The 27,813-nt window shown below is 44.7% G+C and overlaps 1 protein-coding gene across 1 annotated transcript in view; it reads right to left on the bottom strand.

Moving 5' to 3' along the window:
- Window positions 1-27,813, bottom strand: part of CMTR1 (cap methyltransferase 1) — a 52,978-nt gene that overhangs the window by 6,480 nt on the left and 18,685 nt on the right. The window contains exons 7-18 of the mRNA XM_061146608.1: window positions 26,644-26,738; window positions 26,437-26,509; window positions 21,346-21,544; window positions 20,461-20,579; window positions 18,469-18,565; window positions 18,022-18,154; window positions 17,175-17,354; window positions 3,554-3,610; window positions 2,728-2,785; window positions 2,208-2,276; window positions 1,095-1,226; window positions 59-181 (exon numbers count right to left, since the gene is read on the bottom strand). Coding sequence (XP_061002591.1) covers window positions 59-181; window positions 1,095-1,226; window positions 2,208-2,276; window positions 2,728-2,785; window positions 3,554-3,610; window positions 17,175-17,354; window positions 18,022-18,154; window positions 18,469-18,565; window positions 20,461-20,579; window positions 21,346-21,544; window positions 26,437-26,509; window positions 26,644-26,738 — 1,335 coding nt within the window. The remainder of the gene's footprint in view (window positions 1-58; window positions 182-1,094; window positions 1,227-2,207; window positions 2,277-2,727; window positions 2,786-3,553; window positions 3,611-17,174; window positions 17,355-18,021; window positions 18,155-18,468; window positions 18,566-20,460; window positions 20,580-21,345; window positions 21,545-26,436; window positions 26,510-26,643; window positions 26,739-27,813) is intronic.

The following is a 27,813-nucleotide window of genomic DNA, read 5'->3' as shown; positions in this document are numbered from 1 at the left end:
CTGTGCCTCAGTTCCCTAGATGGCAGAGCCACAACACGTGAGCAGAACCACCTCTGACCTCCCCTTTCAGCTCATGGACAATCTCCACGGAGAGCAGAGTATCCCGGGGTAGCTCTGTCTTCAGGTCTAGCTTGACCCAGCGGTCTGACTGGCGGCCATCCCACGTGTAGATCTGAGACTTCTACGGGCAGAGAGAGGAGGTTAGGTCAGGCAGAAGAGGACTGAGCGGTCAGAGGCTCAGTTCTCAAAAAGGCTTTCAGTTGGTGGCTCCAGGGTGATGGGGCTGGAAATGCCAGAGGAAGAGGTCTGGAGAAAGGAGCTGGTGACACTTCATACGCGAGCAGGACAGTGTTGTCCTCCGCTGCCTCGGCGGAAGAGGAATGCTCTGACTTGGTCCCACCGGAGAGAGGGGAACGGGCTCAGGCACCATTCAGGAGGCCTGAGTCCATGATCAGTGGCCCTCAGGAAATATCCAGCTTGGTCTATGTGTGAAGAGGGTTTAGTGAAGGATCCAGAGAGCAGAGTGGAGACAGTGAAGAAAGAGAAAGAGAAAATGTGAGAGGACACAGAAAGGAAGTGAGGAAGACAGAGAACTATACAGGAAGACCAGTCAGAGTGGAAGGAGAGAGCAGTGAGGACTCTGCCCAGTTCAGACACAAAACTGCTCTCCCTCACCTCGTGTTAGACTCCAAGGCACCAGAGTAAGGATAGGTGGTGTCTCTGCCAGACAGGGGTGATGGGGGTGGGGGCGGTGCTGCAAAGAAACGGCTGCCAGGACCCGAGCCGGCCAAGCCTGCTGACCACCCTGCTACCCAGGAGGCGCCACGTGACCAGGAAGGAGGCAGTGCTCCCTTCAGCAACGCACCAAAGTGAACAAGCAAATACATGAGTAAGTGAAAGAATGAATGACACATGGGTAACTCAGAGGAAGAAAGGAAGGGAAGTTTCAAGAAATACCTTCCCTGGATCAAAGCGCCAGCTCCTCAGTGCCAAACAAACACGCGCCAAGTGTGGCAGGCGGCTGTCCAGATTCCCACAGTCAGACAGCACGGTTCCACCACCCAAGCCGGGAAGGGAACCAGCTGCAGGCTTACCCCCAGGCCGATGAGGAACTTCTGCTCGCTGCCAGACACCATGCAGCGGTAGTCGAGCACTGGGCGGATCTTCTCCAGGGTCTTGGCAGTAAGCAGCGTGGGCTTATAGCTGAAGATGTCAATCTCAGTGCCCTGCAGTCCCGGGTCAGAGAAAACACGGCTGGGTTGGGGAAGGCACAGGCGCTCAGTACGGGTGCCTGGGGGCTTGGGGGCAGAGGGTTAGGGCAGGCTGGGGGGCGGGGGGCGGGTGGGGACCGGAAGCACTTGCTCTCTGAAACATGCCCCCTGTTCTACCTAAGCAGGAACAAACTGGGATCTAATTCCATCTGCTTGGAGTGTTCCTTTAGGACCTATTACAAGAGGCTGGAAAAGGAAAGAACACCGAGTCCCTGAGTACAGATCGATTTACCAGAGCTATAAGGAAATGTCACCAGAATATAAAAGCCTCCCCTTCAATAAAACTGAAAGCAAGGACTTGCAAGCAGTTGATTTGAAAGCAGTTAAGTGATCTCTCCACCTGTTTCAGAAAAATTTACACATGCTGTTTTTTTGAGGCCATCTTGAACCTCATTCTCCAGTCCCTGACCTGCACAACAGCTCAAGATTTGGGCCAGATTTAAATGAAGCCCAGGGAAAAGCCAGAATTCAGGTGGTAGGAAAACACAGGGCAGAAGAATTCTGGAGACCACTCACCAGAAACAGACCAGGGAGCCTAGGTCTGGGCCGCTCCACTGTGGAGCTCTCCTGCCACCCCCTCCTGACCCTCTGACCAGCTCCCGGCCTAAGATCACCTCACACTTCGTGTCTCCCCTGCAGCACAGGGCACCCTAAACTTGCCAGGGAGTAAGAGCCAGCACCATGCTTGGGGCAGCGGGAATGCTGATCACAACACATCTCAGGCCAAGAATCTTCAGGCGGCCTGGTGGGCTCTGTGGGAACTCAACACCCTCACCAAAAGTCCCCACCTGAGACCAGAAGGAGGTCTCAGCCCACCCCTGAAGTCCATGTGGTACTTGCACAAGCCCCCGGAGGCCAGGCACCTGGGGGGTCTCAGTGATATCACCTCTTACCAGGCCTCTCTAACTCTTTATTTTTACCAGACACCAAGCTTACCTGGATGAGCTCGAAGAACTTAGATTTTGGATCTGTGGAAGAAGGAGCAACTCGAGCCTGGTCCGGGATCTGAAACAAGACAGCAAAGAACTTTGGTTTTCAAGTGCATTTTTGATCAAAGTTGTGTGTGGGCCTACACATAGGCTCAGACTGGGCAAGAAGAAATGGCACCCAAGGAAGCCGGAAAGCGGGGGCTGGGGTGGCCAATTCAGTCACTGCTCCCTTTCAGGCCTTGTGGTAACACTCCTTCAAAGCCATTAACCTTTCTCTGGGGCTCTCTGTGGTCAATACTGCTACCCAGGGCCACCAGCAGGAAACTGAGGCCCATTCACCCACCACCCTTGCCCTTTCTGACCAGTCTGCGGGGCTAAACTAGGAGTGAAAGAGCCAAGGAGGTGACTCCCAGCAGTGCTGAGACGTCCAACTCCTGAGTGCTGTGGGCTGACCTGGCTGGGGGTCAGTCCCAGCCTTCTCGAGAGCTTCCTGCCCTGGAGCGAAACTGGGTCGGGGGGACACTCACCCCCCAGAGCTGGAGGCACTCTTTCCGGATCTCTGCCTGCCGAGGCTCGATCAGTGTCCTGGGAAAATGAAGCCAGTAAATGACTGAAACCTCTGTATAGGAGGAGTGTGCCTCCTGCACACCCATCAGAACCCCAAGGAGAGGACGTCGTGTGAATGAACGTGTGCATGCCCACATGAGGCTAAGCCGTCATTACCCAAGGTGCTTATAACACTCACACGGCTCTGCCTCCGGGAGGTGAGGGCACAGGGGCACAGAAACCGAGATGATCTCCTTGCTCAACCACAAAGGGAAGGGAGGAGCCACCCTCCTGGCCACCCTGGATGGCAGGGTCCCCAAACACCCTTCTCCCAATTACCCATCAGAACACACCGGTTCCTTCCCTGACAGAGGCCACAGGAAATCCATCCAGTGGACATCACCATGCCCGAGAAAGCTGAGTTAGCTTCTGCTCACCCCCTACCAGAGGTGTTCCTTGACCAGTCTTCCCTCTCCTCACCTGATCACTCTTTATGTCCCCTGAACATTAGATATTCTACACATGCCCCTCTACATTCTCTGATGCACTGGTAACAACTTTTCCTGTATCCTTTGCCTGGGTTACTCTTATCTGTCCAAAGACAGATAAGCCTCTGAGGCTGACATTCATGCCATGTGCTTCTTTGGCATGCTTCACAGAATACGGTAAAGCATGAGATAAAAAAGTAGGTATTTTTAAATGTTTGTAGAAATGAAGTAAAGAGCTCGGGTTGGGGGTGGGGGGTGGGGAACAAAACATAAAGATCTTCCCTTGAAATAGGTAGATTCTGGAAAGGGCAACACTCACGTATCTTGCACAAAGGCACGGATTTTGGCCAGAGCTTTGATCTGCAGACTGCAGTGGCTGGAATTTAAAAAAAAAAAGAATTTTATCTCAGAAGAATTACCAAAAAAGACAGCCTACAGTCATGAGGATAGAGAAGTTTAGCCAGAGCAGTGGCTATCTATGTTTGGGGACAGGGTTAAAGTCAAAAAAGAACCCCTTCAACCACAACCTTAAGGAACAGTTACAAGGACCTGATGAAGGCTTAGGGTGAAGCAGAACTGAGTCAAACCCTCCAGACACTCAGATCCCAAGCCCAGCCAAAAGGAAGGTTCTGATCTCATCCTTAAAAATTTGAGGACTTCCCTGTGGTACAGTGGATAAGAATCCGCCGGCCAACGCAGGGGACATGGGTTTGATCCCCAGTCCAGGGATATCCCACATGCCACAGAGCAGCTAAGCCTTTGCGCCACAACCTCCAAACCCAAGCTCGAGACCCTGTGAGTCGCAACTACTGAAACCCGTGTGCCTAGAGCCCGTGCTCTGCAACAAGAGAAGCCACCGCAATGAGAAGCCCGAGCACCTCAACAAAGAGTAGCCCCCTCTCACCACAGCTAGAGAAGGCATGCTAGCAGCAACAAAGACCCAGAGCAACCAATAAATTATTTAAAAAAAAAAACAAAAAAAACAAAAAACTGAAAGCCATAGTGAAATGATTTTTTTTTTTGGCTGCATTGTGCAGCTTGCAGTATCTCAGCTCCCCAAGCAGGGATCCCCAAACCTGCAACTTTTCAATTAAAGTCCTAACCACAGGACCACCAGGAATTCCCTGAACTGATTCTAAATGAAGCAACAACACAGTCCAGACCTCGTTCAAGCACACATTAAACTGACTACCTGCGCTAAGAGCCACCCTTACTACCTTAGCCTCCACGACTCTTAAAGACAAATTTTTTCATTTAAAAAGTGAGACGTGATAAAGCTCTAAGAAAATGTGACCCACTGACAAGAGGGAAAACAGTCCAACAGAACAAGACCAAGAGATGATCCAAATGCTAAAATTATCAGACAAGACCTTTAAAATAACTGAAAAGTATGTTAAAGGATCTAGTGGAAAAGGTATAGTATACTTAAAAAGATGGAAAATACTGGCAGATGTAACTATATTTTTCAAAAGCAAAAATTCTAGAAATGAAAAATATATTAGAGATAAATGGTATATTAGCGAATATGGTATAATAGTGAATTTATAGAAGTATAGTTGATTTACAATGTTAGTTGCAGGTATACAACATAATCAAATTTTTATATATTATACTCTATTTAAAATTATTATAAAATACTGGCTATATATCCCTGCAGCTTATATATTTTACACATAATAGTTTGTACCTCTTAATCCCCTATCTTGCCCCTCCCCTCCTGCCTCTCCCCACTGGTAACCAGTAGTTTGTTCTCTAAATCTATCAGTCCATTTCTGTTTTATTATTCACTTTTTTGGATTCCACATATAAATGATAACTTATCTGTCTGACTGATTTCACTAAGATCCACTGCTCTAGGTCCATCCATATTGTTGCAAATATCAGAATTTCATTCTTTTTTTAAATGACTAATATTTCAGTGTGTGTGTGTACCATCAACAGTGTCCTAGGGTTTCCTTTTTTCCACTTCCTCATCAACATTTGTTATCTGTAGACTTTTTGACGATGGTCATTCTGACAGGTGCAAGGTGATCACATTTAATTTGCACTTCTCTGATTATTAGTGATGTTGAGCATTTCTTCATATACCTGTTGACCATCTACATGTCTTCCTTGGAAAAATGTCTATTCAAATCTTCTGCCCATTTTTTAATTGGGTTGTTTTTTATTGATGTTGAGTTATATGAATTATTTATATATTTTGCATATTAACTCTTTATCAGTCTTACCATTTGCAAATATGTCCTTCCATTCAGTAGGTTGTCTTTTCATTTTGGTGGTTTCCTTTGCTGTGCAAAAGTTTTTAACTTTAATTAGGTCTCATTTCTCTATTTTTGCTTTCTTTGCCTTAGGGCCTGATCCCTCCACCTCTAAAATTTCTACTCTTTATGTCAGAGTGTTCTGCCCTTGTTTTCTTCTAGATTTATGGTTTCTGGTCTTACATGTAGGTCTTTAATACATTTTGAGTTTATTTTTGTATATGGTATGAGAAAATGCTTTAATTTCATTCTTTTACATGTAGCTCACCAGTTTTCCCAGCATCACTTACAGTCAGAGACACAAAAACACAGAGACTGTTTTTTCTCCAATGTATATTCTTACCTCCTGTGTCACAGATTAATTGACAAAATATAAACGGAAAACCCTGAAAGCAGTCAGAGGGAAAAGGACACGGACACACTGAGGGAGTTATCCCTGTGACTAGTTTATCACTGTCACTAGTTTGCTAGTTTTTAATCATGAGTAGATGTCTAATTTTGTTGAATATTCTTTCTGTATCTATCAAAATTATTATTTTTCCTCTTTATTCCTTTAATACAGTGAAGTACAAAAAATGGTTTTCAAAAGGTATACGAATCTTGCATTTTTAGATAAACTCCAGTTGGTCATGAGCATTACTCTTATACATTGCTGAATTTGATTTACTAATTTTTAAAAAATCTTACTTATTTTAAATTTTCGGCTGTGCTGGGTCTGTGCGGCTGTGCAGGCTTCTCCCTAGCTCCAGAGAGCAGGGGACTGCCCTCCGGTGGCGGCTCCCGGGCTACAGAGCACCGGCTCCGTCGGCGTGGCGCACCTGCTTAGTGGCTCCATGGCTTGTGGGATCTTCCCGGATCAGGGATCAAACCCATGTCTCCTCCATTGGCAGGCAGATTCTTTACCACTGAGCCACCAAGGGAAGATTTTTATGTATAGGCTCATGAAGGGGATTAATCTATAAATGTGTAGTTTTTTGAAGTTTTGGTGAGACGGTTGGATGGCATCATCAACTCAATGGACATGAGTTTGAGCAAACTCTGGGAGATAGTGAAGGACAGGAAAGCCTGGCGTGCTGCAGTCCATGGTGTCGCAAAGAGTCCGACACGACTGAGTGACTGAACAACGACAACAAATATGTATATTTAAATGCTATAAATTTCCCTTTATTAATCCTTTTTTAATTCCTTTAAGTATATATATAAAGGAACATATATATTTATCTATTCATCTGTCAATGGACATTAAAAGACATTCAAATTGGAAAGGAAAGCAAAAAATTATTTATTTGCAGAAGATATGGTTATATATGTAAAAAATCTTAAGGAATATACCAAATTACTAGAACTAATAAGTAAATGAAGCATTCACACAAAATATGTAGTCAATATACAAAAATCAATTGTATTTCCATATACTAGTAATGAACAATTAGAAAGTGAAAATTTTAAAATACCATTTACATACCCATAAAATTCTTAGAAATAAATTTAACAAAAGATGTGTAACATCTCTATACTGAAAACCATAAAACTGCTGAGAGACATTAAAGAACCTAAATAAAACTTCTAGATGAAACTTCTGACTGATATTCTAGTCAGAATATTTTCATTACTTTAGAACAGTGAAAGTTTTTTAGAGAGACAACAAGAATCACCAAAAAAAAAAAAATTGATAAACTGGATTTCAGCATCAAAATTTAAAACTTCTTGGCAATCAAACTGAAAAGGAAGAAGTAAAGTTATCTCAGTTTGCAGATCACATGATCTTTTATGCAAAAAATTCTAAAGATTCCACAAAAAACTGCTTTAATAATCAGTCACAAATTCTATATAATAACAACAAACAATCTGAAAATGAAGTTAACTACTCCATCTACAATAGCATCAAAAAGAATAAAGTGCTGAGGAATAAATTAAATCAAGAAGTGAAAGACTTGTACACTGAAAGCTGTGTAACAGCTTGAAAAAATGAAAAGAGATAAAAATAAATGGAAGGGCATGCTGTGTTCATGGATTGGAACACTTAATATTGTTAACATGATGACACTACCCAAAGCAATCTACAGATTCAATGCAAACTCTACCAAAACTCCAATGGCAGTTTTTACAGAAATAGAAAGACTCATCCTAAAAATCATATGGAAACTCAGGGGACCCCAAATAGCCAAAACAATATTGCAAATGAGGAACAAAGCTGGGGGCCTCATATATCCTGAGTTTAAAAAAACTTACTACAACACTACAGTAAAAAGTATGGTACTGGCATCAAGACCAATGGAACAGAATAGAGAGCTCAGAAATAAACCCTCACATGTATGATCAAATGATTTTCAACGAGAGTGCCAAGATCATTCCATGGGAAATGCATATAGATAGGCTTCAACAAATAATATTGAGAAAACTCAATATCCACATGCAAAAGAATAAAGTTAGACACGTACTTCACATTACCTACAAAAATCAATTCAAAATGGATCAAAGACCTAAACATAAGAAATAAAACTATAAAACTTTTCTTTCTCTCAAAACAAAACACAAAGAAAAACTTCATGACACTGGATTTAGCAATGGATTTCTTGAATGACACCAGAAGCACAGGCAATAAAAGAAAAAATAGATAAACTGGACTATATCAAAATATAAAACTTCTGTGCAAAGGGCATAATCAATACAGTAAAAAACAAAAACAAAACCCCACAGAATACAAGAAAATATTTTCAAATCATACATCTGATTAAGGATTAATACCCAGAATGTATTAAGAATTCCTATAACTAAACAACAAAAATCAAGCAAATCAATTTAACAATGGGCAAAGGGAGGTTTGTCCAAGATGGCACAGTAAGACCCTGGGCTCCCCTCTCACACGGGACACCAAACTACAGCACAGGAACCTGGAATGTCAGGTCCATGAGTCAAGGCAAACTGGAAGGGGTCAAACTGGAGATGGCAAGAGTGTATGTCGACATTTTAGCAATCAGTGAACTAAAATGGACTGGAATGGGTGAATTTAACTCAGATGACCATTATATCTACTACTGTGGGCAAGAATCCTTTAGAAGAAATGGAGTAGCCATCATAGTCAACAAGAGTCCGAAATGCAGTACTTGGATGCAATCTCAAAAATGACAGGATGATCTCTGTTCGTTTCCAAGGCAAACCATTCAATATCAAAATCCAAGTCTATGCCCCAACCAGTAATGCTAAAGAAGCTGAAGTTGAACGGTTCTATGAAGACCTACAAGACCTTCTAGAACTAACACCCAAAACAGACGTCCTTTTCATAATAGGGGACTGGAATGCAAAAGTAGGAAGTCAAGAAACACCTGGAGTAACAGGCAAATTTGGCCTTGGGAGTACAGAATGAAGCAGGGCAAAGGCTCATAGAGTTTTGCCAAGAGAACGCACTGATCACAGCAAACACCCTCTTCCAACAACACAAGAGAAGACTCTACACATGGACATCACCAGATGGCCAACACTGAAATCAGAATGATTATATTCTTTGCAGCCAAAGATGGAGAAGCTCTATACAGTCAGCAAAAACAAGACTGGGAGCTGACTGTGGCTCAGGTCATGAACTCCTTATTGCCAAATTCAGACTTAAATTGAAGAAAGTAGACCATTCAGGTATGACCTAAATCAAATCCCTAACAATTATACAGCGGAAGTGAGAAATAGATTTAAGGGACTAGATCTGATAGAGTGCTTGATGAACTATGGATCGAGGTTCGTGACACTGTACAGGAGACAGGGAGCAAGACCATCCCCAAGAAAAAGAAACGCAAAAAAGCAAAATGGCTGTCTGAGGAGCTGTGAAAAGAAGAGAAGCGAAAAGCAAAGGAGAAAAGGAAAGATATACCCATTTGAATGCAGAGTTCCAAAGAATAGCCAGGAGAGATAAGAAAGCCTTCCTCAGTGATCAGTGCAAAGAAATAGAGGAAAACAACAGAATGGGAAAGACTAGTTCAAGAAAATTAGAGACACCAAGGGAACATTTCATGCAATGGTGGGCACAATAAAGGACAGAAATGGTATGGACCTAACAGAAGCAGAAGACATTAAGAAGAGGTGACAAGAATACACAGAAGAACTGTACAAAGAAGATCGTCATGACCCAGATAATCACAATGGTGTGATCACTCACCAAGAGCCAGACATCCTGGAATATGAAGTCAAGTGGGCCTTAGGAAGCATCACTACCAACAAAGCTAGTGGAGGTGACAGAATTCCAGTTAAGCTATTTTAAATCCTAAAAGATGATGCTGTGAAAGTGCTGCACTCAATATGCCAGCAAATTTGGAAAACTCAGCAGTGGCCACAGGACCGGAAAAGGTCAGTTATCATTCCAATCCCAAAGAAAGGCAATGCCAAAGAACGCTCAAACTATGAGCAAACTATGAGTGCACGATTGCACTCGTCTCACACGCTAGCAAAGTAATGCTCAAAATTCTCCAAGCCAGGTTTCAGCAATATGTGAACCATTAACTTCCAGATGTTCAAGCTGGTTTTAAAAAAGTCAGAGGAACCAGAGATCAAATTGCCAATATTCGTTGGATCATCAAAAGAGCAACAGAGTTCCAGAAAAACATCTATTTCTGCTTTCTTGATTATGCCAAAGCCCTTGACTGTGTGGATCATAATAAACTGGAAAATTCTGAAAAAGATGGGAATACCAGACCACCTGACCTGCCTCTTGAGAAACCTGTATGCAACAGTTAGAACTGGACATGGAACAACAGACTGGTTCCAAATAGAAAAAGGAGTACGTCAAGGCCGTATATTGTCACCCTGCTTATTTAACTTAGATGCAGAGTACATCATGATAAATGTTGGGCTGGATGAAGCACAAGCTGGAATCAAGATTGCCAGGAGAAATATCAATAACCTCAGATATACAGATGACACCACTCTTATGGCAGAAAGTGAAGAACTAAAGAGCCTCTTGATGAAAGTGAAAGAGGAGAGTGAAAAAGTTGGCTTAAAGCTCAACATTCAGAAAACAAAGATCATGGCATCTGGTCCCATTACTTCATGGCAAATAGATGGAGAAACAGCGGAAACAGTGGCAGACTTATGTTTTTGGGCTCCAAAATCACTGCAGATGGTGACTGCAGCCATGAAATTAAAAGATGCTTATTCCTTGGAAGAAAAGTTATGACCAACCTAGATAGCATATTAAAAAGCAGAGACATTACTTTGCCAACAAAGGTCCATCTAGTCAAGGCTATGGTTTTTGCAGTAGTCATGTATGGATGTGAGAGTTGGACTATAAAGAAAGCTGAGCGCCGAATAATTGATGCTTTTGAACTGTGGTGTTGGAGAAGACTCTTGAGAGTCCCTTGGATAGCAAGGAGATCCAACCAGTCCATCCTAAAGGAGATCAGTCCTGAATATTCACTGGAAGGACTGATGCTGAGTCTGAAACTCCAATACTGTGGCCACCTGATGGGAACAGCTGACTCACTGGAAAAGATCCTGATGCTGGGAAAGATTGAAGGCAGGAAGAGAAGGGGACAACAGAGGATGAGATGGTTGAATGGCATCACCAACTCAATAGGCATGAGTTTGAGTAAACTCCATGAGCTGGTGATGGACAGAGAGGCCTGGTGTGCTGCAGTCCATGGGGTCACAAAGAGTCGGACACGACTGAGCAACTGAACTAAACAGCCCATCTATCTATGAGAACCATGTGAAAACTAGCAGAAAAGATTTCCCAGATATAAAAAAGAAATTACAATAAGATGGGTAGGAGGGGCAGAGATGAGGTATACACAACACCCACAACCCTGGGTGGGTAACTCACAAATGGAAAGAGAACCACAAATGCAGGGGTTCTCCCCAAGGACTGAGGCATCCAAGCCCTGGATGAGACTCCCCGGCCCAGGGACTTTGCACCAGGAAAACAAGCCCGGTAATGTCTGGCTTTGAAGGTCAGCAGGGCTTACTTACAAGAGAGCTGGAGGGCTGTAGGAAACAGACTCTTAAGGGGCACTTGCAAATTCTCACATACTCCCAAGTCCCAGTACTCAGATGGTAATTTGAAAGGAGTCTGGGTGAGACCCACCTGCTGATCTTTAAATTAGAGAGCCTCCCTGAGAGACAGGAGGCCACTGGGACTCCTCCTGGGGACATATGGTTGAAGAACTAAGATCCCATATGCCATGAGGTGAAGCTAAAAAAAAAAGCAAAATTAATAAACTGAAATGTTACATTTCTATACATTAAAAACAAACTATCAGAAAGAGAAATTAAGAAAACAATACCATTTACAATTGCATCAAAAAGATAAAATACCTACAAATAAATCAAACTTAAGAGGTAAACCAAGAGGTAAAAGACCCGTACTCATAAAACTATAAGACACTGATTCATTCAAGAAACTGAAGATAACAAAAACAAATGGAAAGATACACTGGAAGATACCAGAAGAATATTGTTAAAATGACCATACTACCTAAGGCAATCTACAGTCAATGCAAACCCTATCAAAATACCAATGGCATTTTTTACAGAACTAGAATAATTCTAAAATCTGTGTGAAACCATAAAAGACCCCAAATAGCCAAAATCATCTTCAGAAGAAGAACAAAGCTGGAAGTGTCATGCTCCCTAATTTCAAACTAGGAAATATGGGCAATTAAGCTATGACCAAGAGGCAAGAATATACACTGGGGAAAAGACAGCCTCTTCAATAAATGGTGTTGGGAAAACTGGAGAGCTACATGTGAAAGAATCAAACTGGCCTACTTTCTCACTCCTTATACAAAAATAAACCCAAAATGGATTTAAGACTTAAAAATAAGTAATACTTGAAACCATAAAACTTCCAGAAGAAAACCCAGGTAGTATGCTCTTTGATACCAAGCTCAGCAATTTTGGGGGACACATTTCCTCAGAGAAGGGAAACAAAAACAAAACTAAACAGATGGTACTACATCAAAAGCTAAAAAGCTTTTGCACAGCAAAGGAGACTACCAACAAAACAAAAAGGCAACGGACTGAATGGGAGGGAGACAGTTGCAAACAATATATCTGATAAGGGGTTACAATACAAAACATAAAAAGAACTCATACAACTCAACAGAAAAAAAAACAAACACCCAGATAAATGAAGAAGATGTGGTGTGTGTGTACGCACACACACAGACAATGGAATATCAGTCATAAAAAAGAATGCAATAGGGCTTCCCAGTGGCTCAGTAGTAAAGAATCTGCCTACCAATGCAGGAGATACGGATTCAATCCCTGGTCCACGAAGAACCCAAATTCTGCGGAGCAACAAAGCCCATGCGCCCAGCTCCTAAACCTGTGCTCTGGAGCCTGTGCAACTACGGAACCCTGCACGCCCGAGCCCTGCGCTCTGCAACAAGAGTAGCCACCGCAATAAGGAGCCCACACACCGCAGTGAAGAGTAGCCCCCCTCACCGCAATAAGAAGAGCCCACACAACAACAAAGATCTAGCACAGCCAAAAATAAATAAATTTTTTAAATTATTAAAAAGAAAAAAAACACATGGAAGGGAGAGGCTTCCCACACCAAGTGATTCTCTATAGACAACTTTAGAAAAGAATGAAATAATATTATTTGCAACAACATGAATGGGGCTAGAGATCATTATACTAAGTGAAGTAAGTCGGACAAAGACAAATATCACACAATATTACTTTGATGTGGAAACTAAAAAAATGATGCACAGGTACTTATTTACAAAATAGATTAATAGAAATTGACTAGCAGTCATTGAAAACAAACATGGCTACCCAAGGGGGAAGAGGCAGAAAGTGGTAAATTAGGAATTCGGGATTACCAAATACAAACTACTACATATAAAACAGATAAGCAATAAGGCCCTACTGTATAGCACAGGAAAGTATATTCAATACCTTGTAATAATGGAAAAGAATCTGAAAAATAATATATGCTGCTGCTAAGTCACATCAGTCATGTCCAACTGTGCGACCCCACAGACGGCAGCCCACCAGGCTCCCGTCCCTGGGGTTCTCCGAGCAAGAATGCTGGAGTGGGCTGCCATTTCCTTCTCCACATAAAACCGAATCACTTTGCTGTACACTAGAAACTAACACAGCATTGTAAATCAACTATATTGCAATTTAAAAAACACTGGATTAAACTATAATTTAAAAAACTGATTAAAGAATAGGCAGAGGATTTAAATATTTTTCTGTGGAAGACATACAGATGGTCAACAAACACGTGAAAAGATGTTCAACATCACTCATCTAATCAGGAAAATGCAAATCAAAACCACAGCATCACCGCCCCCTGTCAGAATAGCTATTATCAAAAAGACAACAAGTAACTGTTGGCAAGGACATGGAGAAAAAGGAACTCTCACGCAGTGTTGGTAGGGATGTAAACTGGTACAGCTACCATGGAAAACAGTATGAAGATTCCTCAAAAAATTAAAGACAGAACTACCATGTGCTGTGTTGTACTTAGTTGCTCAGTCGTGTCTGACTTTGCGACCCCATGGACTGCAGCCCACCAGGCTCCTCTGTCCATGGGATTCTCCAGGCAAGAATCCTCAAGTGGGTTGCCATGCCCTCCTCCAGGGGATCTTCCTAATCCAGGGCTTGAATCCAGGTCTCCCGCATTGCAGGTGGATTCTTTACAGTTTGAGCCATGAGGGAAGCCCAAGAAAACTGGAGTGGATAACCAGCCTATCCCTTCTCCAGGGGATCTTCCCCATCCAGGAATCAAACCAGGGTCTCCCGCACTGCAGGCGGATTCTTTACCAGCTGAGCAGTATACCAGGGAAGCCAGAATTACCATATGATCTACCAATTCCATTTCTGGCTATTTTTCTGACAAAAATAAGATATATGCACCCCAATGTTCACTTCAGTATTATTTACAATAGCCAATATATGGAAGCAATCTAAGTGTCCATCAATAGATAAATAAAGATGCAGTATATATACACAAAGGAATATTACTGAGCTATAAAAAAGAATGAAATCTTGTCATTTGCAACAATGTGAATGGACCTAGACAGTATTATGCTAAGTAAAACAAGTCCGAGAAAGATAAATACTATACAACTTCACTTATATGTGGAATCTAAAAATGAAACAAATGAACAAATATTAACAGAAGAAACAGATTCTTGGATATAGAGAACAAACTGGTGGTTGCCAGAGGGGAGGGGGATGGGGAATATGAGTGAAATCACAGAGGGAGATTAAGAGGTAAGAACCTCAAGTTATAAAATAAGTAAGTCACCAGGATGTAATGTACAGTACAGGGAATATAGTTAATAATATCTTAATAACTTTTTATATTGACGGATGGTAATCAGACTTTGGTGAACATTTTCTAATGTATAAAAATATCAAATTGGACTTTCTGGTAGTTCAGTGGTTAAGAATCCAACTGCCAATGCAGGGCACAGGGGTTCAATCCCCGGTCCGGAAAGATTCCACATGCCTTGGGACAACTAAGCTTGTGGGCCACAGCTGCTGCCTGAGAGTCCTAGAGCCTGTGCTCCACAACTAGAGGCCTGAGCACCCCAATTAGCCTCTGCTCGCTACAATTAGAGAAAAGCCCATGTGTAGCAATGAAGACCCAGCACAGCCAAAAATGAATAAATAATTTTAAAAAATCAAATCATTATGCTGTATACCAAAAGCTAATATGATACTGTAAGTCAATTATACTTCAATAAAAAATAAAATTTTTAAAATAAAAGAAAAATGGGCAAAGGACTTGAATATATTTCTTCAAAGAAGATATACAAATTGTCAATTTGCATATGAAAACATACTCAACATTATTAGTCATCAGGGAAATGCAAACTAAAACTACAATGAGAGCCAGTTCAGACCCACTAGAATGGCTATTATGGGAAAAATAAAATAAAAAAATAACAAGTGTTGGTGAAGATGTGGAGAAACTGGAACCCTGGTGCATTGCTGGTCAGAAAGTAAAGTGGTGCAGCAACCCCACTTCCAGATGTATACCCAGGTAAAGTGAAAGGAGGGACACAGTCACTTTTCACACCCACATTCACAGCAGTGTTATTCTCAATAGCTAAAACGTGAGGAAAATCCAAACGTCCATCAACAGCTGAATGGATAAACAATATGTAGTATGCACACATAATGGATTATTACCTAGCCTTAAAAAAGGAATGAAATCCTGACACATACTACAACATGATGAATCTTAAAAGCATTATGCTAAGTGAAACAGCCATAGGCAAAAGAACAAATACTGTATGAATGCATTTATATGAGGTACATGCAATAAGCAAATTCACAGACAGAAAATAACAGAGGGTACCAATGGCTGGGGATAAGGGAAATAGGAGTTGTTATCTCACAGGTACAGAGTTTCTGCTTTGGATGATTAAAAAGCTCTGGAAATGCATTGTGGTGATGGTTGCAAAACAGTGTGAATATATTTAATGTCACTAAATTTCACATTTTAAGAAGAGTTAAAATGATGAACTTTGTTATGTGTGTTTTACAATTTAAAAATGGACTCAAAAAATTTTAACTTCTGCTTATCAAAAGACATCATTAAGACAATGAATAGGCAAACCACATATTGGGGAAAAACATTCCCAATACATCACACACAAATCAATTTACCAGGCTGCTTAAACACTCTGCAACTGGGAGCTTTGAGAAGACCAGTTCTGCCATGCATCCACGCACACCCGTATGAAACTGCAGCATGGCTCAACAAAAAGTCCAGAATAGTGACAAAGCCTTGGCTTTGCTGATTTCCGGTCCCAGGCCTGCTTCCTCATCTACAACATGCTGAAACTTGGTGCCGATTCTTACATCAAGATGAGACAGCTTATGTAGCAGTACCACAGAATGGAAAGTTAAAATGCTGAGAGATGATGGATAAAGACTTCCTCTCCTTCTATGTTTCCCTAGGGCCACCTATACATTCAACCTTCTCTGGGAGACGTGGGATTCCACTCTTAGAAATGACCTTTCCAGTACATGTTTGGCCCCCTAAGCAAGCACTTCTATTGATTCATTGCTACTATACAACTCTCCAGATTTCCTCAGAAAACTGTCCGATGAGGTTTGCCCACTTAGAAAACTGAGCCAACTGTCACAACTTTAAATGATCACCATTAACAAGGAGGGGAAACAACTGATGAAGGTTAAAACAAAAACAAAACCAGCATTCAGATGGCCTAGTTGAGAAACTCATGGTCTGGCAAAAGTTTTGATTCCAGAAACTTCCAAAAGCATGTTATATACTTGTTTTCCAGCCATCTCTTGCTTCCATCTAAGGGACTTCATGGGACAGCAAACTATGATGGCCTTCTACAAATGGAAGCAATTAAAGGGAGATTATTCCTTCCTCCAAGGACACAAAACAAGTCTGCCCTCTAGCTTCACTGTCATACTCAGGCTCCCACGGGCAGGACGATGCCAGCCAGGCTCCCATCAGCCACCCTGTGACAGGGCATGGGAGCAGGATCAAAGTCCTCAAGGTGCCCAAAGACCTAGGGAGCCCTGGAGCAAGCAGACTGATCTCAGCTACCAATTCTTCAAAACGGACAAAGTGATACCAAGAGCCAGTCATTCAGTCCTTCATTCTCTTCATCCCTAGGGCTTTCCTGATACCCTAGGGATGCCAGCAAACAACAACAACAAAAAGAAACGAAGGAAAAAACACATTGGTCTGCTTACCCCTCGTTGGACCGTATCATGTAGTCAGTAAATTCATGGTCCCCCTTGATCACCTCCAAGGGGACCACAAGGTTGACGTCAGAATCAGTGTTCCGCAGCTGGTTGAGTTTAATGTTGACTGAGAAGAGGTAATCCCGCACTTCATCTATGCCCACCTTCAGGCCCTTGCACACCACATACCTGAGAGGAGAGACCCTGTCACTCCACTGAGCAACAGCTTCCCCGGCGTAATTCCTCCTCCCCAAACCCCCTGCTGAGTCACAAAACCCCTGTCTACGTACCAAGAAAAGAGTGCTGCAAAGTTCACCTCAAATCCTTCCTTTTTAGGTTGGGCTGTGTTTCTACTCTCTATGGCAGTGGTTTCCAATTACCCTGTGCCAGGCTGGCTGAATCACCATCAGCTGGGGAAGTCTGTTAAGTTAAGGGCAATCAGACTCTCCAGGGATGGGGCCCAGAAATCTGTGTTTTTAAGAAGCCACCTAGCAATTCGGATTGGCTGAATCTTCTCTCACAAGATGCACTGGCACTGTGTCCCACCTGGCATGCAAACAGTGACTCTGGCTGGTGGCCCATTTGTCCTTCAGGTAACCCTTCCTTGGTCTCCTTCACCCTCCTGGGCCAAGCCAAGGATCGCCCACAGAAGTGTGGTGAACAAGGTTGATGGAGGAGGGAGAAGCTGAATGGTACATCAGAGAACCAAGAAAATCCAAATCCTCTTGGCTCTAATCACTTTTTTTAAATCAGGGTTTTTTAATGTAGCTTGAGTGCTCATGCCAGAGATGTACCAGGTTTTCTTGTTCTGACATTTAGCCAACTAGTCTGATTCAAAGGGAGAGGAAAGCCTCACCTCTCTGAGTTGGCAGGACGGCTGGTAATCGGCTTAAAGAGACATACTCGTTCAAAGCAGCAGTAGAGCAGGTAGATGAGCCCCACGCTGAACGGTGTGAAGAGATCGAAGGTTTTACAGATGAAGTGGCCTCCTAGGTTAAGAGGAAACACCAACGATAGTCAGCAGCTTCCACTCCAGGAAGTGGGTTGGATCATCTCAGGGACTATGACAAAGTCAGGGCCCAGATACCTGGGCCCATTAAAAGTCACAGGCCACAGAAGGGAAAGAGTTGTAGAGGGGACTTTGGGGATTCCATAGCACTTTCCCCCCTAAATTCCTCATTCCGCCTCGTGTCATCTCATACAAGCAGACCACTATTTAAATTTCAAGCCAACCCCAATACATGTTCTTGTACAATAGGGCCTCTGGTGGGTCCTGGATAGGGAGACGGCAGAGAAATGTCACCTGTCCGGACAACAGACAGCGCCATGAGGAACTGACAGAGCAGCAGCTGTTTGCTGAGGATCTCCTGCAGGTTCTCCTGTCCCTCCACTGAGAAGCCCTGAAACGAGAGCACAAGGATCAGAGTGGAAAAGAGAAGTGATGAGGACTGAAGAGAGTGCTCCTACCTCATCTTCCCTGAGATTTCTTCAGGTGTTTCCATTGATCTCCAGATTCTCTGGTGTGGTCACATGGCTCACCGTGGTGAAGACCGCACCTGGGACCCGGGCCTGCCTACTGAGCCAGTGCTGTTTTCCTGCTCTATCGCTCCTGGGGATGGAACCAAATCTGCTCCTCCAAGGAGATGGTTCAGAAAATTTTAAAACTCATGCTGGAATCCAAGGGAAGGATACGGCAGAACAGAGGCAAAATATGCTAGTCACAAGCCAACTACAAGACAGGAAACTGAATGCCCTGGTGAGTCTAGTGAGACCCAGGGAGCACGTGTGGTAAATGGGCTCCCTCAGTCCTGGGCTTACCACTGAACAGGCCCCAGTCTGATGACAGGAGAAAGTCTACCTAACTCTGACCATCACAAGAATCTTTCTTTCTCTTCTGACCACAGATTTACTCACAAACCACCCCCATCCTGTCCCAGGACCATGGAGCCTCTTCCTCCAGCTGGCTGCCTCTCTGGGCAGGCTGTGTGTATGAAGAATGTATGTTGCTGTTCTTGGAGTGGTCTCCCTCCCTGTGAGATCCCAGCAAGGAGCAGAGAGCCAAGCTCACAGGGGAGTGAGACGCCAAGGGCTGTGACGGGAAAAGAGGCAAGTTGTTGTTTAATGGACACAGCGTTTCAATTTTGCAAAATGGAAAAAGTTTTGGAGATCGGTTTCATGAAAGCATGATTATATTTAACATAACTGAACTGTAAACTTAAAAATGGCTGCAACAGTAAATTTTATGTTATGTGATTTTTATCACAATAATTAAGAGAAGCAAAGAGGCTGGCCTCCATTTAACTGGCCCCAGCCTGGTCTCCAGAAGTAAAAATGTTCAGTAATGTCTTCCAGATTTACAGATGCTTCTTAAAATGCACGGCTATTTATAGGGAGAGGGGAAACACACACACACCAAAAAACCCCACGTGGGTCACCAGTCCATGTTGCCTAAGTCAGAAGGACAATCCTTGAGTCTGCCACTTGAGTTGATGCCCTGCATGGCTGCCTCCCAAGCATATCAGACTCCGACAGGCTCAGCGGAAGCGGCCCCTCCCTCCACTCAAGCCTATCTGTTGTCCCCTGCTAGACACCAACCTTTGGGGACTGAGGGCACGCTCAGATCCTACGCTGACATTCTAAACATTTCTTCACCTCTCCACACAGCTACTGCTTGAGAGGCTGCCCAAGGGGCTCCAGAAGCTTTCTGCAACTCTGGCCATTGACCCTGGAGCAACTGCCACGTTGTCTGACCCTTCTCTACACTAAGTTGTAGTTCACAACTTTTCTGGTAGTCCAGCAAAAGACTACCGGCAGCATCAGATTACCAGGGGAGAAAGCTGGGGGGGGCTCGCCTCTATGCCTCAGACAACTGCCCAAGAAATGGGTAACTTAAATATCTTCTTCAGCCCAGCCACTGACAGAGCCTCTTGTGGAGTCTTAATATGGAGTCGTAATTAATATGAAGCTGCTGCATTTGGTTACGTGGTTGCCTATCAGCTGCTCCCAAGGCTTAGGAGTGGCCGTGTACAGGCAGCCTCTGCCAACTGCAGCACCTGGGTGACAAACAATGAAAATGTCCTTCCCGTCGGCTCTGCTGAGTTCATCTTAGTCACGGTGCCCCCTCACCAGGCCTCTACCCTCACCTGAGGCCCGTTGAGGAAGTGAGCTGGGAAGATCCACCTGCCCCAAGCAAAGATGCCCACAACAGCACAGCCTTGACAAAGTTACAAACTGAAAAGATATACAAAAAGAATAAAAACATACATTATCACCCCACGAAGAGCAGGTCACCTACCCCATCAGCCATCAGAAAGTGGACACCCTTGTGATCGGTGTTATCCAGGACGAAATTCCGAAAAGCATTGATGTTCTCCGGGCGAGTGATGTCTCCGTCTCCATCAATCCCACCCTCACCTGACAGAGAGGACACAAGGTTCACATTTAGCTCGTCTGCCCTGTGCATCCCTGGCACCAGGACACAATCTCGCCAGGGCTGTGAACACAGGTACCAGGCAGACCTCAAGGCCCAGGAGAAGACCCTCTGTGAGGAGCACCTCACTGAAGGGCCCGCCATACAAGGCTGCCCTGCAGTTATGGACCAGGAGGCAGAAACAGGGCCCTGCTACAGTAGAGGAGCGTTCAGGAGGCGTCAACCAGCCGTGAGCCATCAACTGACACAGAAGGTCTTCATGTTCAAGATCAAACGTGTGTTTAAAGCACCTACATTTAGGAAGCAATATCAATTTCTTAATAAGTTCTGTTAACAAAGGACTTGGGCTTTCCTGCCAAACCACAAAAAGCAAGACAGAGTGGAGGGAACTGCTAGGGGGTTGCTGAGCATCTGGCATACAGGGCTGGGGGTGAGTGTGGATTTGTTATTTGTTAATAACACTGCCAGTTCTCAGCCAGAGATCAAATGGTTTTATTATCTCCTGTCACAGCAAGAGAAGGAAGGAGAAATTAATATGGATCTGCTGAGAGTTTGCCTACTAGAGGGTTTAACCTGGATTCCACAGGCCTGGGGAAAAAGGGATAGTCAAGAGGAAACCGAGACCTTCATGACATGGGCTGGGAACCCCGTGCTGAGAGACCTGGGACAGAAAACACAGCACGTGGATAGTAACTCCTCCTGATAAGACCTGTCCCTCTCAGTCCCTGGTGGCCTCCTCCATGTCCCTACCGTAGTAGGGTTCGAAGAGCTCACTGGAGGCGGAGTAGAAGTCTTCCAGCTTAAAGTCATTAGGACCCTTCAAAGTCATTCCAAAGCCCTTCGCGTGCCACTTCTTCCTCCATAGCACATACTCCGAGAAGCCACCCGGGCCTGCACAGACGTCAGCAAAGTACAGAAGCTCAGCTTCCCGGTCCTTCACCAGTGGCTTCTGCAAAGGTAAGTGGAAGTCAGGGGAGAAAGAGGAAAAAAAAAATGGCTCAGTGGGGAGCAGGAAAGAGAAAGGAGGGGAGTAAAATAAGCCTTTCAGCAAGCACAGTGCAGAGCTCCTGCTAGAGCCACAACTGCCAGCAGACCAGGCGGGAAGCCGGCAGGAAACCTCTGAGACCACTGCCTTCAGAGTCACCCATCCCCACCTCAAAACACCCCTGATGCCTTTCACACCACCACGCCCGGCTCAGACTCCTAATAAAACATCCTAATGGGCACCCAAGTGTGCATGTTTTATTTCTCAGCATCTTTTCCCCACCGCATCCTGCTTTACAAGAGTCCCAACGAGCGGAGTAGATGTTCTAGCCCCCCACATGACAGACAGGGAAAGAGAGACGCCAAGACACAAACTGACCTGTTCACAGTCTGCAGCACCGCTTAGTCAGCATCCCGTCAGCCTGACCAGGAGACGCAGGCTTCCTGTCCAACTAGAGTCTGAGGGGCTCTCACATCACCTCCTCCTAGCCCAGGGCCTCACCTTCCAAATCACAGCCTCTGCGCCCCTTTGTCCCCTCCTCCTAGACGCTCCCTTATTGTTTCCCCTCCAATTAAGTTTTTATCATGGAATAACTTGAGACGTACAGATAAGTTGCGAGGACAAAGTTCACACATATCCTTCACTCAGTTTTAGTAACATCTTACATGGTCAGTTGTAAAAATGAAGAAACTGACATGCACGGGTACATCACTATGAACTAAACCCCAGACTTGATTCAGATCTCACCAGACCCCTTGTTCTGTTCCATGACTCCACCCAAGACAGCACAGTGCACTGTGCGTCCTCCTTTTTTGCACACCGCCCCCTCCTGCCCCTGCCCCTCTGCTGACCAGGGCCTGCTCGGGGCAGAGCTGGAAGCTGACAAGATTGAGAGAACAGGAGACACTGATCTAGGCAGCCATCAGAGCATCCACTCACCTAAAGAATAACTGCATTACACTATCATCATTTGTATTTGATGATTAGTTTTGGCCACTTAAGTGGCTTTAAATTCTTAATATAAAGTGCTGGGCGCTTCCTGGTGGCCTCGTGGTTAGGATACTGGGCTTTCACTGCTGTGGCCCAGGTTCCATCCCTGGTCGGGGAACTGAGATCTCACAAGCCACACAGTTTGGCCAAATTAATTAAATTTAATATATGCTGAATGCAGATCTAGACTGTGTTTACACTTTTCTACACACCTGGGCCCTCGAGGGTGAATTCTACTTGTCTCAAACCTCCACGGCAGAGATGTGCCATCTGCACTGGCGACAAGAGGCTGAGCTCCAGAGGGGTGACTGCAGGGACCCTGATGACCATCCAGCAGGAAGGGCTAAGACCGCTCAGCCTTCTCTCCCTCAAAGTCTGGCACGGCTGGGTGCTTGTCCAGAGTGCTCTAACTGCCAGATAAAGATCAGAAGGCTTCAGGGGAAACAGTTATAGGAAAGAAATGGAAATACTAATGCTCACAGTCCAGTCACTTTCGAGGTGACAAGGGTTTTGCCTCTGATGATGGTTAGCTAGCTTGATCACAACAGTGGAAAAAGTCTCTGGAGAAAGGGACTGTAGCTAAAAATACACTTCATCACCCTGTGGCAAGCCCACTCAGTGTGCTGGGACATATCAGTTCCTTCTCCCCTTCCTCTGCTCCACCACCCTAACATTCTTTGTTCCTGAGCCATCAATTATTCATATCTTCTTATTGTATTCATTTGCACACTAACAAAGAGCTAATAGCATACGCCAAGAATATTATGCAGCACTTCCCAGGCTGCAAAGCGGTAGTGAGGCAGGCGTCACAAGTTTAAGGCCTGCACACACTGGAAAGAGTAAAAACACTGTTCCTCACCACAGGCCATGCCCTAGCCCCAGGCGCCAGCTTCACCAGGTGAGAGGCTGGCCCAAAGAAGACTGTGAGAAGAAAGGAGAATGAATCAATGAAAGCATCTCACCTCCAAAAAGACAGCATAAATATGATCTGTTCTGTAATTTCAAGATGTGTCACCCTCGCAGGCCACGGCCAGAGGTCCTTTCACACAAAGGATGGCTGGGGTTCTTACCTCTGCCACTTACTGACTGTGCAGTCAAAGGCAAGAACATGATTTATGTCTTTAAGCTTAAGCTTCCTCAACGACAAACTGGAACTAATGTAGGTTATTTCTCAAGGCTATTGTAGGATTAAACAAAGTACCTTATGTCGAAGACCCTTAAAAACTGTACAATAAAAAAAAAAAAACTGTACAATACTGAACAAACGTTAAGATGACACGAAGTTCAACTAGATCAGCCAGCTCCCTGAGAGTCAGACCCTTGTCCCTCCCCTCCTTTTCTCTCTGCAGAGTCTGGGGCAGTGCTCCACAGGCAGCGGGGACTTTGTAAGTGCTGTCCAATTTCTTCTAAGACAGCGCTGAAACTTCAAGATCTACATTCAGCTTTTGTATCCTGTTATGCTTCACAGCTAATGCTTTCTTACTACAACGATAACCGCAGGCACACAAGTCCCCCATGTAACGTTTTGGTTTATATATAATACGCTTCCATATACCCGAAGAATCTAAATGCCTTTCTCTTCCTGGCCCCTTCCAATTCTTGTTTATGATCTTTTTATTTCCCTAACCTCTTTTCTCCTTTTACCACAACCTGTAGAAGCAGAAACACGCTGAAAAACCTCAAAGACCCTCCCTCCAGCTTCCCATCTCCAACCTCCTCACACTTTCCTAGGCTTCACGTTGTCCGCACTCTTACTCTAATTTCCCTGATCCAAGAGCCACTGAGACTCTAGCAAACCTGGGCGTGTGCCTGGGACTGCTCTAAACACAACAAGCCTGCTGGGCTTGGCTGTCACTCCAGTCCTTGGGGGGAAACAGGGGTGAACAGACAGAAGCAAACACTAGGAGCTGAAGAGAAATCACTTTTATAGTGGAGTGTAGAAGAACTTCTCTGGAAGGGCAATTCTCCACAGCCACTATCAATCAGTGCCAGTCAGGAAGCTGCCTGAAGCATTGTCAACACAGCCACCTTTTCCTACGTAACATCTCCACCCTCTGCCTGAATGGTACAACCCTGGTGCCTACTTCATTTTCCTGACAGCAAAAGACAATAACCAGATCCCAGCTGCTGGGGGCGTTTACATTCAAAAGCCCAAAATGACGCTGTGATTTCCCATCAACCTGACAGAGTTCCTCTGCCAGGCAGGGGTTTAAGGGAAATCATTCGGAGCTCAGAAAATTAAATCAACATTATATCAATGTAATTTTCTCAAGATGCTAATTCCAAGAGCCGTTGTGTACAGCTTGCTGGTACTATAAGGTGGGAGGGAGAAATAACTAAAGGCTGGAGGGGTCCACCTGCCATTCTGCCACAAGGAAGAAACAACCAGGCAGGGGAGGCTGAAGCAATAAAGAACTTGGAAAACAAATTCCTTTAAGCAGTGGACAATCGGGGGCCTAGCAGAAGGAGGCTGAGTGAGGCAGAAACTGGACTGGGAACAGCTGGCTCCTGGCCCTTTCACTGTCAGAGAACTAACAGGGTGAAAATGCTCTGAAACTCTGAAGGGGAAGCTAGAATGAAATTTCTTTTTTTCTTTCTCTATCATACGGAGGGTCTGTGTTCAGAAAAATTAGAGTAGCAAAGTAGAAAATTATTCCGATCCACCACTTGTAATTAGGATCCCACACGAAGCTTGTTCAGAGAAGCAGAAAGGGAAAGTGGCCACATTTGAAGTCACAGATTTTAGAGCTGGAACAAACCTTAAGAGTGTCTTGGTCCTACCCTGGTCCTCTGGCAGGTTAGAGGGCTAACTTCAGAGATGAGGTAGCTGAGACCCAAAGAAGGTATGAACCTGAGTGACACCACCTGTGACTAAGTGCTGCACTTCCTACCTGCCCCTTGACCATGAACACAGACCTTCAAACATGATACTGATTATACAGACCAGTGAAAGAACCCAGATGCCCACATTTCATTCAACACTCGGACATTTCCCAGAGTACTGCCCTCTCATACCAGAAACAGCAGCTACCAAATCAGATGATGTCACAAGATTCAATTTGGAACATTAACTCACTGTAAGGACTGTACACAGTCATCCCTCAGTATTGACAGAGGATTGGTTTCAGGACCCCCAGCAGACACCAGAATTCACAGATGCTTGAGTTTTTATATGAAGTGGCGGTGTACAGCCGGCCCTCTGCATCCGCAGAGTCACAGACACAGAGGGCTGACTGCACTCAAACTCCACCCCACCCTGGAAGAGGGCAGGCTAAAGCTCCCTGGTGGCAACTGGCCTCTACACGTCGACGAGCTTGGAGAGGCTTTACACACACCCAACCCTTACCCTTATCTGCTCTCAAGTCCCCAGAATGTCCAGAACCTAAGCACCATGGGGAAAGGGATCACATCTATGTATTCCTGGTGCCTAGCACTGTGCCTGGCACAATGTAGGGGCTGGATAAATACATGTTTAATCAGTGCAGCAGAGAGGCCATGCCCTCACCTCCCTGCTCCCTTGGCCTATGGAGGTCACACCTGCTGATCTGGTCAGGAATGTCCCTCCTCCACTGCTACAAGCCCTGGGCACCTCCACCTGGAGTGAAGAGCAGGATCTGCAGAGTAGGGAGCTGGGGCTCCGGGCCTGAAGCCCTAGAGATAACTGCTTTCTAGGGCAATCCTGGGACCACAGGAAGCACTGTGGAACCCTAGCTTAAGAGCTCAAAGCAAAATATATCTCATCACAAAATGCATCTCCATCACCCAGCAGGAACACTCTCCTAGCATTGCACAAATGACAATTTCTGAGCCACTGAAGCTGAAGCCTATTTAGCACTATGAATTCAGAAGCAAAATCTTATTCTCACCCCATAAGAGTCCCTTGGATTTGTAAACATGCGATCGAACACAAAATCCATGTTAGCCATCTTCATTGCTGCCCTGCAACAAAGCAAGACAGAAAAGCACACCTCAGTTACAGACAGATGGGAGGGTGGAGGCTCAAAAGGAAACATCGACCACTGCACATTGGTTGGGGCGGGGGGGGGGGGGGGGGGTGTGGAATGCCAGCAAACCTGTTGAGGAAGAAGACTCCTCGGATCATCTCGTAGGGATTGGCCCGGGTCCGAGCTCGCCGCATCTCCTCCCCATCCAGGACATCAAACACACTCTGCCCGGAGAGAATCAGAACCACAAGGTGAGCATCACCCTCGGGGATGGAGCTTGATGAGCTGGATTCACAGCCCTCTGAAGAGCTAGGCCTCTGCTGCATCCCAACTCTGAAATGATCAGACATGTGACCCCAGATAGGTGGCTCGATCACTCTGCCTCTCAACTACCTCACTTGTAAAATGGTACAAAATAAAAGGGAAGCAAGCATGTGCCTGCCACGTGGTAAGTGGTATTAATCCTACTGGCACTGCTAACCCTCACTGCAAGCCTGCTTCTCCACTCCAGCAGCAACTTGGCAGGGACTAGAGTTTTGTTATGAAGGGTGTACCCAGAAAGAAGACAGGCAAACCAAAATGAGGCTTTTCTGAGGGCACCTACCTCACAGCAGGGAACCCTTCTCTTTCCTCTAATTCTCTCTGGAAAAAGAAAGCCTCACTTTACCTGAGGATATTTCCAACACTCTACCTGCCAGAAAAATAAGCTCTGTGAGGCTTGTCTCAGGCCTTGCTTCTTCTCCAACTCATTTTCTCCTCAGTTTCCCTGGCTCACCCTGCCCCAGGCAATGCACCTCCTGACCAAAGTCAGGTCAGGTCAGAAGACATCAAGGGGAGAGTAACACCAACTGTCTCTTTTAACTCTCACAACAACACTGAGTATTTTTTTCTTCCCAATTTAAAGATAAGGAAACTCGGAGAAGCTGAAGCAAGTGGTCCAAAGTCACTCAGCAAAGAAAGAAAAAAAAAGCTGCAAAACTAGGATTTGAATTCAGCTCTGATACTGAAGAATGATTAAATCTTTCACTATGCCAGCCCCCCTTCAGGATTACGATGAACCCACCCACTGAAATTAAGTGGTTCCCTTCCTGGCTACTGACCACAGGGACAGAACAACACTGCGGGGCAGGGGAGTCACCAGGAAAAAAGACGTCTCACAGAAACACGCCAGACTGACATCTCCTCTCCAGGAAAAAAATCTTAGCTAAATTTCAGCTTCCCCACAACCAACTCAAAAGAACAAGAAAAGCCCAGCACAACACCTCATACAAAATCTTCAGCGCCAGCTCTAGCCACAAG

This window comes from Dama dama, chromosome 7 (assembly GCF_033118175.1).
Source record: "Dama dama isolate Ldn47 chromosome 7, ASM3311817v1, whole genome shotgun sequence".
Classification (NCBI taxonomy): Eukaryota; Metazoa; Chordata; class Mammalia; order Artiodactyla; family Cervidae; genus Dama; species Dama dama.
This window is presented reverse-complemented; position numbering and strand designations above follow the sequence as displayed.